General features: G+C 37.0%; 1 protein-coding gene across 1 annotated transcript; it reads left to right on the plus strand.

Annotated features, from left to right (window-relative positions):
- Window positions 1–5,218: 5,218 nt before the first annotated feature.
- LOC108669710 lies at window positions 5,219–12,886 on the plus strand. Its single transcript, XM_018157113.2, has 8 exons — window positions 5,219–5,356; window positions 6,727–6,790; window positions 7,318–7,445; window positions 7,956–8,042; window positions 8,343–8,446; window positions 8,646–8,710; window positions 8,963–9,418; window positions 11,015–12,886. Exons 1-8 carry the CDS (start codon window positions 5,268–5,270, stop codon window positions 12,305–12,307), a joined length of 2,286 nt encoding a protein of 761 aa, XP_018012602.1. The 5' UTR covers window positions 5,219–5,267; the 3' UTR covers window positions 12,308–12,886.
- Window positions 12,887–13,493: the final 607 nt, after the last annotated feature.

Raw genomic sequence — 13,493 nt, forward strand, 5'->3', positions numbered from 1 at the left:
TTTTTTTTTTCTTGCAGATTCTTTCAGATTATTAGATACTTAGATTGTTACTATATGATAGTTAGGCGTAAACCAAAAACTGTTTAGGTAAGGGGCTAAATGGACCAGTTTCCAGTGCTCCTATAAGAAGTAACAAGAAGAAAAAGAAGAAGACTCGCAGTGTTTTGTAACTTGCGTTGGAGTTTCGAACTTTCGATTGGTCACTTGTGTTGTAACTTGTCAGTTGTAAGGACGTGTGGTGTACAGCTCCTTATTAACTGTGAAAAATAACTACTAAGATCACGAATAGTCTTTACACTGATAAGAAATGACCAAACCTAAAGGCCGGTCCACACTCAGTTTTCACAACGATTTGTCTGCGCAGTTTTAAGTCGGAATGAAATCGTTGCAATTTTTAGAGCGTTCACACGGTGCCGATTTAGTAACTGAGTAGTTTGCTCAGTTTTGCGCGATCTCGCCAGGGAGAAGTCTCGGACAAATTTACGGCCGGTCTCCCCAAATTCGGTGAGCATGGAATATCTCCCCAACCCCAAGTAATGAACGTAGCTTGATAAAACTTGGTACACGTATTTATTAGGACTTAACGGTGTTGTTTAACAGTTTTAGCTTGTGGGCATTTTTAGAATTTCACCTTCATTCGTGAGTTCTATGACTAATGACGATACGTGCCAAAATTTGCAGTGAACATGACATTTCTACTTAACTACTGTACAGATTTGAATGAAACTTTGAGTACCTATAGAAACCTAACCTCCCAATGGCGATGTTTAGCTCATGACAATTCTTTGGATTAGATAAAGCTGTATAAGTGTATAACTTGCAAACAAAGGCAAAATCAAAAAAAATTGTCACATGCTTAACAATTAACATAACCGTTAGGTCTTAATGAATATGCATACCAAGTTTTATCAAGCTAAGTTCATTACTTTTAGAGATATTCCTTGCTCATCAAATTTGAAGACCCTGGCTCTGGCACTGGCAGGCTGGCCGTAAATTTGTCCAAGATGCATAGTGCGATAGTGGCAAAGCAGAGAGTTTTTTAGACTCTGTCTCAAGTTCATTTTTGAGTCCTATAACTGTAGACCAGTGAAGTATCATCATCATGGATACTAGGTTTTTTTTTATTACTAGCATTATCATACTTGATAATTTGGTCAAAATCTTGAGTAAATGAGGAAATTAAAAATGAACTGATTCTAAAAAATCTCTGGTTTGCCACTATGCGGCGGGTAAGATGTGCCATGGAGAAGGCAGTATTTTGATAAATTTTGGCATTGTGCCTTCACTGCCTTGTTTAAGTCTAAGAACTTTAGAAGAGATTGGATCATTTAGGGAATGCGTCATGAATGCGAGGAATCAAAACACAAGAGAGATGGCTTGTAGATGTCTTCTTTTCCAGGTCCAGTCCAGATGGAATCAATTTTCTATTTATTCCCAATTATTTGCGGTAAATGCTCCTCAACTTATTTTACAGCTGTTTCTCTTTTTGCGCTTTCATTGATTTCTTTTAATTTTTCTACTAAGCCCTCGTATGTTTTCACCTTTTTTATCCCTGTTACTATAGCCCTTTAATTTTACTCGCCAAATGCAAAGAAAAACTTTCTTTTAGAAAAGCAATAAATTCCCAAGAACATTACCAAAGGTTGGCCATTGTTGCTAGAATCATTGAAACTGAGCATAAATTGAATAGGAAAACTGTGTTACCGTACAGTTGTCCACACGTTCCGACTTATCTGCCCAGTTTGTTGAAAACTTGAAATCTATGCTCTGTAGCTCAGATTTTGATGCAACTGCACAGTTTTCGCACCAACTTCAAAACTGCGCAGTTTTCCCATCCACGCGCAACGTTTTAACTGCTGATTAGAACTGCGCAGTTTTCGCACCAACTTCAAAACTGCGCAGTTTCCCCATCCACTCTTGATCATTATGAATTTGCCTACTACACCACAGGGTTGGCGATTTTTTTTGATTTTTTTAAAAAAATCAAAAAAATCAAAAATCAATGATTTTTTTGATTTTTTCATGATTTTTTTGATTTATTTGATTTTTTTGATTTTTTCAACTTTTTTGTCTTTTTGAAGNGTTTATATACCAATTTGTCATTTATAGTACATTTATACTAAACCATGAATAACAATACCTCAATATAAATTAAAGACTGCCACTCAATATATTTAAATATATGAAAAAATCAAAAAAATCAAAAAAATAGAAAAAATCAAAAAAATCATGATTTTTTTATAAAAAAATCAAGTGATTTAATCACATGATTTAATCATTTTGATTTAATCATTGCCAACCCTGCTACACCGACAATTCAATTCAATTCACACGCAACGTTTTAACTGCCGATTCGAACTGCGCAGACAAATTGTTGTGTAAAACTGAGCGTGTGGACCGGCATTTATAATGATAGCTTCTAAGGCCCTGGCCCTCCTGGAAGCTCCCAAGCAGAAGTTGAAACCTAACTGATTCCCAACTGAAACACTTTATTTATTTTTTTAAGGCCTCCCACACTCACCATTCCAACAGAAAGGGAATTAATTTTATTAATTAAAAACAGGGAATTGTTTCAGGTCAATGATCAGGGCCCCAACCTTTACGCCTCTGATGGTGGCCTACACCATCGTTTTTTGTTGCTGGACCTCCACGCTGCTCCACCTAGTCCACCAGACCCAAAGCCAAGCAAACCCAACAGCTTGAACAGCAACAATTCAAGGAGAGTGCAATTAAGTGCTATAGGGTAAACCCACCATATTCTGACACTGTGGGTAATTCCAACACCTCCCAACTTTTTCCTTTATATTAGGCTTTGTCTTCATTCTACGCATGTGTAGATAGTTGAAATAGTGACGTCATACTATTGCGCGCAATATTTCCGCAAAACACTAGGTCTGGCAGGAAAATGTTAAGATCTGCAGAGCTAAACTCCACATCAGCTAGTGAGAACATTGAAACTCGTGTGAAAGTTGATAGTTGACCTTGCTTTACTAAATACTGATAAACTGTTTGTGTAGAAAGAATATTATGGTTTGAGACTTTTAAATAAGTCTGTGAATATACTAGGAATCCTTTCATTTATACTTGTATTTGCTGATTTTAAGTGGTAAATAAATTAATAGATTATTAATTTAAGAGACGGATTTAGACACAGAAACTGATTCCGACACAGGGTGTTGGAATTTGTTTTTGTCATGTTCTGAGCAGTGTCGTATTCTGACACAGCTCACACAGGGTGTCGGACCTATGAATTACGAGTCAAAAGTGCTGTCAGAATTAGTCTCACAATATGCTAAATTTAGTCACAAACAGTGTTGGAATTCAGCAATTTTGTAGATTTGAATTCTAAAGGCTAATCACAGGACCAACTGGTAATTCTTTCGTTACAAGGTTTTTAACAAAAGTACAAATCTGATGTTCATTATAATCCATCTAGAAACACATTATTTGCTTAAACAACCACTTGTTACTGTTTTGTATTGCGGGAAGTCAACTCTAATATCAGTCACATTGGAGTTTTTGGCACGAGAAAACTTTGTTAAGCATAGTAATAGTGGGTTGGCTTTGGTTCATTGTAAAGCACTGCTAAATTCTTCATGTATGTTCCATTAGTGTCATTGTCTGAAAAATTTATCAAATTGTTAATAAAAACGATGGATAATAACTTAAGTGTCAGATGTCATGTGTTTTCTTGCTAACTGCATTTGTGGTGCACTTCTTCAAACATAGCTCATGCCCTCTCACAGAGTTGTGATCATAATTATTTTTCATGTTTCACACAATGATTTTTCCCCCAGCCAATCTTGCACATACTAGTTGTAGCTCACTAATGAGAAGAGACATCCCTATTTTCTATATCCCATTGATGCAATTTAAAATAGTGCACTAAATTTCTCTAATTAAAAAAGCTAACAAGTTATAATGAAGTTTGAGCAAATGATACGAATTTTGATCAAAATACTCCATGTACTACTCAATAATATCTTCATTTAAAAACTATTTTTGATAAACTGTAGGGTAATAGGGGACCATTTGTGGGGTAACATTGTGGGGTAACATTGCTCTAACATATTCTTTTGTCAAATTAAATTCAGTGCAATTAGAATGCATGCCGTGGGCTGGTCCTTTCTTACCCCATGAAGCCTGCGATCCTGTCTTACCCCATTTGACTATACTACCTCAGAAAATATTGACTATACTCCTACAAATATTGTGCTACAACATCGAGACACGTATCATTCGATGCATAAAGACCATATCTAGCAATTCTCAGGCCACTTTTTCCATTTTTTATTGGTTCTCTTGTTATGATGACTTTTCTGAAATTTTTTAATTTTTTACCCACTTTTTTAATTTTTTCCCTTTTTTCAAAAAATTTTCAAAACTAAAACAAAATTTAAAAAATGGCTTGAGAATCGCTAGATATTTTAATTGCAAATCGAATGGTATATGCCTCATTGCTGTAGCTTCAAAATTCTACGAGGAGATAGGTTTGCCGTGACAATAAGTTAACTTTTCAGAACGCAACAAAGTCCCGCACGCCTCGCAATAAGTACTAAATGTAGCGAAGATATGAAACTAAGTGTTACTGGAGCTTGATTCCACTCAAAGGTGGTGGGAGCAACTGCTAGCACACCTCGTGCAAAGCCAGATGGATTACTCATTCTCATTGCTTAAAGAACTCCCCCACCCTCCTCCTTTCATGATCTGTCCTGAATGCATAAATCAACATACAGAGATGGTAATGGTACCATTGGATAGGGCAGAAGGTCAGCTGTAAGATGAGACTAAATGTGTAACTAAGCTGCACCTCAAGCAGACACTAAGCTGCACCTCAAGCAGACACTAAGCTGCACCTCAAGCAGGTACCGTTGGATAGGTCAGAATGTCGGCTTTAAGATGAGTATAAAAACCTAAAAAGTCAAAATTCTTGATTTTGACCAACATGCTCCCCTTAAAGAGATGGTGATAGCAATATGTATTCAATTACTAAAGAAGACTTGATGAAATTGTATTATTTTGAAAAATTTACTCGTGAAAGGGTTAACTAGTGATGCCTTCAAATTCAAGTTAATGGAAAAAATATTATATTGGTACATTAGGCATTTGAAAGAATCAAATGTAAAATAATAAAAATAAATAAAAAATCAAGTTAAAAACACTATCATAACTCTTTATTGCCACCCATGTTTTGAAATTTGCTGAATCCTTCTTTCAGATTACCGTATTTGATTTTGTTGGATAGTTTAAACAAAAACTAATCAATCATGAAATTCTTTGATCAACTGAAAAATTTATCATCATATATTACTGAAGAAATACGGACGCTGGAAATAGAATGCCATGTGCCTCCTGGGTGAGTTGTGTAATCTATTACCTATACTTAGCTGTGTAATTATATTCCCCTGGCATTGAGAGAAATTGTTGAATTTCAATGAGTTTAACTTTTTGTTTTCATTGTATTTTCTAATTAAATTTTTACTCATTAGGGAGAGCTAGGGGTTTTAGTCCTAATCACATTGAAAAGGCAACAAAGCTCTTGAATTTTTAAAACTCTCACTAGCGAGTGTAAGGCCAGTCATGCAAATCTGTCATGATCTATTCATGGTATTGAGTTGTGATTACATCTGCTAGTTGATTTAGATATTGCGATCTAATGCAAGGCTTTTTTTGTGGTAGGTATTTTACATATGCATCATGTTTGGTAGGTCCTGTTGACAAGAAGCTGAAATTGTTAAGCAGCTGCTACTGATGCCAGCTTCTATGATCCGCAAAATCTTTTCAACACATTTCTCTTCAACCAGACTTATTGTTTTGTCAATAATGTGGATGTAGGAATCAGGCTGTGTGAATTAGGACCCACAGAGACCTAAATACTTTCTCATGAGTTTAAAACATTTTTCTGATTACCTTTACCTTAACTCTCTGTTTAGTTGTCTCCCATGTAATTTCGATAAAAATTTGTAGCCACTGCCATGCTACCGTTGTTGAATTTACAATATTTTCAGCATTTAGTCCTCATTTGAGGCACAGTTGTGTCCTGCATTTGAACACTTATGCTAAACTCTTCTAAAATATTTATAATTTCAGCCATTCACAATGGAAGAAGTAGCAACAAACTTGTCTAGATGTTGTCAGATCTCTGCTCCTGAGATCTCTTTGAGGGCATAGATCATTTTTAGGGTGTCATTTTAGGCATGGTTTTTATCCATCAATGTAGCTCTATTTGGGTTGATTGTTGTGTTATATGTGACATACCCTACCTATGGAGAATTATGTGATTTTATCTAGAATTTTATACTATTATTTAGAATTGAATAAAATTTTGATGTAAAATACAGAATTTCATAGTTGATCACCCTGCATGATCTGGATGTATATTCTTCTTATTCATTCTGTTGTGACTACTACAATGAATTGTTTTTATTAGGCAATATTGTACTGATAGTTCAGTCAACTTACTCAACTAGTCTGGGATCAGGATGGCCTGAATGCAAAATTTCATTGAATTGCCATGGTAAATGCTTCAAGTATGCAATATCTATCTAGTTGTGTACATGATGTTACTGTATGCTAGCAGGTGGGACCCTGAAGTAAATAGGGGAATTAGATTGAATCAATAAAAGGATTACTTTTATTGATTTACTTTTACTTTTATTGATTTACCTTTTGTGTTCAATTATTTCAAACTTCGATAGCAATTCATTGTGTTTTTTTTTTTTGCAGAACTCGTCCGCATTTGTATGTGGCTGCTGAGAAACAGTTACTGGAAGAAGTAGCTGAAATCAAGGTATTTCACTGCCTTGAATTAACTCTCCTGCAGTCTTTGGGTCAAAATGACCAACATTTCTGACCCTATGCCTTGAGGTCATAGCCCATATACCAGTTATGAAGACTACAGGAGGGTTAAATAAACTCTTCATCCCCACTGTACAAATTTCTACAACTTATTTACCACAGGAAACTTGTAATATATTTAGTCTTCAATTTGTAATTCCTTTCAATTCAATTTATAATTCCTTAGTTGCCATGTGAACATCATACTAATTAAGTTCACTCAGCTTTAACTCAATTTTTCAAATGTTATATAACCTTCTACCTTATTGCTGTGAATATCACATAAAAAGTTAATTGTTTCATTCAATCTAATGACTAAAAAGCATCAGAGTTAGTTTGTGTTTTATTTTATTTTATTTTTTTTTGGCTAAATATGAAGAATGAATGTCTTGGTAGGTAGAAGCTTTTGTGTTTGGGGCTGGAATAGCATCAGTATGTTGGAGTCATGCATTTTACTCTTGTGTTTATTTTCTTTTCCAGAAGCTCTCGTCCAACTTGACAGAGCAGGCACAAAGTTTCAAGAAGTTTGAAGAATTTCTGCTAGCAACTGAGGAACTGATGCAGCAGAAAACAGAAGAAATTAATAAATTAGAAACCTACCTGATGAAGTGAGATCTTTTTTGTCTGTTGTAAATCAAAGCCTGATTTTTGAAATTTGCAGTCTGCTCCCAATTTGTTTAGAGCAGTTTTTATAAATTTAAGATTTTATTTGAAACACTGTTATCTTAGTTAAATTATGAGTACTAGGTAGTGTACCTACTTGTCTAGTAGATTAGTGTACCCAATGAGTAGTGTACCTAATGCAAGAGTTACATACAATATATATATATCAATAGTCTTCAGAAAATAGGTTTAAAAATTTAAATATTTCCCCAGTGATTTTCCTACTTTAGTAATTTTTCTGTAGTGTAAGCACAGTTTATTTTGACAGTTTTTCAATAAGTTTGAGCCTATGATTTCTCTACCATTTTTTTCATTCATTTATGGTCGTTCTTGACCACCCATGAAAAAGTGGCTTTTATGATTTGCTCCAATATTATAGGTTTAAAAAGTAAATGTACTGTTATTGTATCATAGTAATTTTCCTACGTCAAGTCCTAACGCTGCCTGACATGCAGGTATGGTTATGTTGCTGAGGTGACTGAAGACCCTGCCTCGGCACCACCAACTCCTGAACCAGTTGCTGCTCCTCTGCCAGTGCTATGGTGAGTTGAATTTTCACTTATTATACTGGTAGCTTGTGTAACATAGGTTATTGCGCAGTCATCAGTATGAGAGACTTAATGAATGCCTTCTCTGTTATCAAAATAATCATATAACTTACCAGCACGATGAAACGCTATTGTTAATCACAATAGATGCAGTAATTTTGCACTCCTTCTGTTCTGATTCCATCGGGTAGTTTGAAAACTGGCTAAAATATTCTATCAGATATTTCGTTTGTTGGATGTTTCAGAAATTAGATATAAGTAAACACTAAACAGAGTTTTTTCTCTGAACACCAGTTACGAGTTCCTCTCTCCTGAGCTCAGCACGCCTACCCGCAATTTACTCGCCAACAAGAACACTGCTGTGAAGTTATGCCATTCTCAGAATAATGGAAAGAAAGGTAAAATATTACTCATTACAAGTCACAAAATGGACAGACAAAATTAAATAATTTTGAGGAATATTCTAACCAGCATATTGAACTGTTTAGTGACTCAATTTTTGTTTAGGTGAACTTTACTGGTAGCATTTCAAAATATTTTCATGTGTGAAGTTTATTCCTTGCATAAGATGCAGCTTATGTTGTTTCTTATTTACAGTTGATCAAGCGCCTAATGCATGTCCACCAACTACGTACTCTGGTCCTGCAGTTGCGTCCTTTGAGGTTTGTGTGATTTTTCGTTTGATTCGTTTTTTTTTACATGGACCCTGAAGCCAAAAAGTGTCCCTGCCTTTACATTTCTGGTTTTTATTGGCCAATCAAGTTAAGTTGTGCCCTTCTTATGCATTATTATTATGCAAGCATACTAATGTTTCAAAGAGGACATTGCCCCTTTGTAATGTTCACAAAACACAATTATGAAGTAAATCATGCTTTGTGTCACAGGTATAATAATATTCATGGTATACCATACAGATACCAGCTATAACGACTACGAGACCTTCAACTGACGACGAGCTTGACCATCCTGATAGTCACGTCCCCTCTCAGCTGAACCTGAACAATTCCTGCACTTCCCGCCTCACTTCTCCTCATAGCCTTATAAATTCTCCGTTTTTTAATGCATCTCCTACGACACCCTCATCACCGTCTAGAAACTTGGCTACTAGAGAAGGTATGGTGAATGCCGTCAAGCTGAATGCACCGATAAACACACCAAAAAGCGAACTTTGCATGGCGAAGGGCTTGGAGAACTCAAACTCCAGAAAGAAGTTTGTGACGCCTCGAACAAGGAGTAACATCGAAAATTGGCTATCAAAAATTAATGAGAACGATTATCTTCACAGAAAAGTCAATAACCCTCTACTGCGAAACTGTGAAAAAACCCCATCTCCACATCGCACACCTTTCTTCACTCCAAAGAGACAAATGGTGAGTGCTTTAATCTTTCACTGCCCAATTAAATATCCCCTTTTATCCATCACGCTAATAATTGTGTAACTATTTGTATGTAAAATTGTTTGTAAAGGGTTTCGTTATGAGCCTCCGCGTTTATAACGCAAAACAATTTCTTTTAAAAACGATATGACGAGACGGGACGAGAAATTTTTTGAAGAAAATACCGAGACTAGGGAAGAAATTGTTCAGGAATAAAATTATAAATCAGGATAATAGTGTCCTTTAATCCAAAAATTGTATCCCCCAATAAAAAAATGGTGTTCATCATACTATGAAAGGTTGCAGGATATATAAATTCTGAACGCTCACATAAAGCATAAACGCGGTAAACCTCTGCTTATTTATGGGCTGATTTGGCGACTTGTGACTATTAAGACATCTGGTAGTAATTGTTATTCTTTGAATTGTCTCAAATTTTGTTATTATTATAATTACTTTATTTTTTAAGTTATTATTTGGATTTTTATATCCAAGGTATCATGAAAACGCCCAACCGTAAATTTTGAAATGAACAATGGACGACTTGTTTTGTTTGAGATATTGAGAGGCACGTTTTTTCAGTGCTCGCACAGACATTTTCAGCTTGCACGTTCAGGAGGCATGTTCAGCTTGCACGTTCAGGAGACATGTTTATCTGGAGTGAAATGACGATATTGCGAACACAAAAGAAACCAATATTGCATTGCATTTTACTACAATTGAATCGATACCCAAGAGGAAGTCATGTGCAATATTCAACAAGCTTTAAGAAACGAGGCCATTAGAACTGCAGGCAAAGAGGTACCATGAGACGAAAGTGCAGTTGTCACCGTTGCAGCATTAATCATTCCCGGGACTGAAAAGACACACTGCAGGTCCACAAAATTGGCGAGGTCATGTAGACAGTTTTGTTTGATTTCCGCGATATGTGGCATGTTAAGCACTAACTACATGACTTAACCATCAAAGAGGAGTTAGTACTTTCAAGAGGTCCTTTTCCTCCTTCATGATGCTGTGCGACGCTAATGACATGACCAGTGGGCAGAACAATTGTGGCTGCTCCATCACGACCACGGCCTCTTCCTCTCCTCAGTTTGTCAGCGCATTTAAGTCAGGCTTCCTTAGCGGAACACACTGGCTCTGTGGAATACATTTTGAACGCACCTCGTAGTAAATGTAAAATTGTCAGTCTGAAAGATGCCACGAAGCAAAGGCAATATCTAAAAATTTTTCGAAGAGCAAACAATATACGAACTGTTTGAAAAATGCCTGAAAACCCATTATTATATTTTCAAATTATGGATCAACTGGTTTGTATACGTACACCGTTAGATCCCATTAATACAAGGCAATTTTCGGGAAACTTTGTCAGCTCCTATTTTTTCCAGGAAGCATCGTCTTGGCGTCGACTCTGTTTTTAGTGAAAGTTTGCAAAAGTCTCGATTTTTACCCCTAATTGTAATAGATTTTTCATGGTTGTCTAGTTTGTAGTACGGAATATAATAGGCTGCAGGTGCCCCATTTAGCATTGTTCCATAATGTCCTCGACCTGTGTATCTTTAAAAACTTACCCCATTATTTTGTTCACAGGGAGTTTTTACCACTCCGAAATTCCCCACATCTTCCTCCTGCCTTCGGATTAAGCCTGGTAACGAGGGTCTGTCTACGTTGCAGCCTTCTTTTACTGGTCGCTTGGCCATGAGCGTGGTTGATCCTGCCAGCATTAGGCTTCAAGTTCCCTCAAACGAAGATGCTTCACTAATCAAATGCAACGTTTTGGTCCCAGACTTGAAACCTCCTGGAGCTGAGTGTCAGGTCCCTGCATCCACATTGGACTTGTCTCTGGAAGAGCCAACTCTTTCTCTTGCTACTGTCAACGCCTTGGCTGAGCTTCGGAAAGCCAACGAGAGAGAAATTTCTCCCTCGCGTTCCCACGGACGTGATTCCTCTAATGTTTCTGACCTTCCAATTTCTACATTTGTATCAGCATTAAAAGTGTCAGAAGAACCCATTGATTATTCATGCAAATCTCAAAGCTCGGCTTTGAGTAAAGTAGTCAGTGAAGGAAATGTTCATTGCAATTTTAGCACAATGATGGGACGGGTGGAAACTCCCGAGGAACCTATTCTGACGACAGCTTTTCCTAAACCCGAAAACAAAAGGCAGATTGATACCCCTGAAGATCCAGAATTGATTTTTAAATATTCTTCTGATGTGAACGGTACGGGTCGCCCCATGAACCATGTGGATACGCCTGAAGAACCTGTTCTTAGCAGTGCTAGTGCTCCTGATAGGACGGTGCATGGCGAGTCAGAACGTTACGTTGCTGCAGCGCAAAATAATATGATTTCAAAGACTCATTCTGAATTACTCGTTTCAGCCAATAGTTCAAATTTTTGGTCGACTTATAATTTGCAAAATGTCATGAATGCTGATATTGATCAATCGCCTGAACTCTCTGAAACAACTCGTCAACTATTGTTCCGCCGTGGTGATCCTGGTGCTGTGCAGCCAACCACCGCGAAAGGTAACCTTAATGACCAAAGTTGGAATAAAGAAAATAACTTGGGACCACACACTTTATCTTCCACAATGGAATCAAAATTCAGGAGACCTGCGTATCCAACGAGTCGTCCTCTGGAAGTGAAAAATTGCATCACTGCTGATCTCTCGGTCACCACAGATGATTTTAGTGACCTTGATGTCAATGATGGGGATCTCAGTCACCTCTATCGCTCGCATTCTCTAGTCGGGAGATCACGGCCAGCTATCGACAACAGCTTCAGTCAAGCTATGCTTCAATATAGTCATGTGCCCGCGTCCCCTATGCCACCACCCAATTTCAAAACTCCGTCGAGATCATGTCTGCCAAGTGCTAAATGACCTAATTACTCACCGCGCTCTATGTGTATCAAAACCTTCATTGTGAAACTTGCACAAAATAAAAGAACATTTCGTATTTTTTATCCAGTGTTGTCGCGTTGCTAGTTGCTTAGTATGCCAGGAATTTGAGTATCTTTTAGTATAACCGAGTGCTTAACATGGGGACTTAATTATTAGTTGTTCTTCCCGTGATTTCATTGATTGATTTGTACCAGCAGCTGCATTTTAATTTTCGAAAATGCGTTAAAAATGTCTGTTTTTTGTTGGGCAAAGAAGATTAAAATGTAACTTATTTGTCTTCGTTGACCATTTTGCTTCAAGATTTCGGACTTAGTGACTTTTTTTTTTTTTATCAATGCCGGTTGACGCACACATTACTAAATGCGTACTCTCCGGCGCTTATGGATAGGAACTTGAGAAATGATTCGACGTACATTGTACTAGGGAGGCAGGGTTATGTTATTTAGTAGTTTTATTTAGAGTTGGAGAAGTAGTGGATAGTGCATTGTTATTATCGCATAATAGTACTTCTAGTATTAAATAAAGTATGGATGTATCTTCATCACGATACATTTTAAATTGCTTTATTTAATAACCTACAGATTTTCATGATATAATTTCAATTGCTCAATTCTACCACCTACAGTCAAGCAAATTTTTATCGAAATTGTGTACAGAAGATCTTCAACATGCTGTCCATCGAAAGGCTGCCGAGTTCTTCACCAGCCTTAGTGTGCCCAACGCCTCTCTAAAATCATGCTCAACCTGAACTATTCAATTGTACTAGATTAGTCACATCGCTTGGAAAAACGTAGTTGTCATTTCAATTGCGGAACCTAATAAAGATTGTTTGCAGTGTGCTTCATGTATGCCTATTTCGCTTTTATCATGCGTGGTAAGAGTCTGAACGGATGATTGCTACGTGTATGGAATATGCGAGAGAATTACAATCATTGCTCTCAGCCCATCATGTGGCTTTATTCATGGCGGACCGTATACACGACGGAGGGAGCGCAGCCGTGCACCACAAATTTTGTACACCAATTAGCCCTGAATTTAACGCCTTGGATCTTTCCGGACATCCACCAATCAGCCGTGAATGGAATCTGCTATCCGTAACCGATCATTGACATCCTTCTGCTTTGAATATTTTGAGCTCCACACCCCCCAGACACGAGGTCGAATG

This window comes from Hyalella azteca, unplaced genomic scaffold (genome assembly GCF_000764305.2).
Source record: "Hyalella azteca isolate HAZT.00-mixed unplaced genomic scaffold, Hazt_2.0.2 contig13241, whole genome shotgun sequence".
In the NCBI taxonomy this organism is placed as follows: domain Eukaryota; kingdom Metazoa; phylum Arthropoda; class Malacostraca; order Amphipoda; family Hyalellidae; genus Hyalella; species Hyalella azteca.

Excerpts from the sequence above, each read along its gene's own strand:
- LOC108669710 (XM_018157113.2), top strand. The coding sequence starts at position 5,268 with ATGAAATTCTTTGATCAACTGAAAAATTTATCATCATATATTACTGAA. Across the intron at positions 5,357-6,726 it reads GAATGCCATGTGCCTCCTGG|AACTCGTCCGCATTTGTATG; the intron begins GTGAGTTGTGTA and ends TTTTTTTTGCAG. Across the intron at positions 9,419-11,014 it reads TCACTCCAAAGAGACAAATG|GGAGTTTTTACCACTCCGAA; the intron begins GTGAGTGCTTTA and ends TTTTGTTCACAG.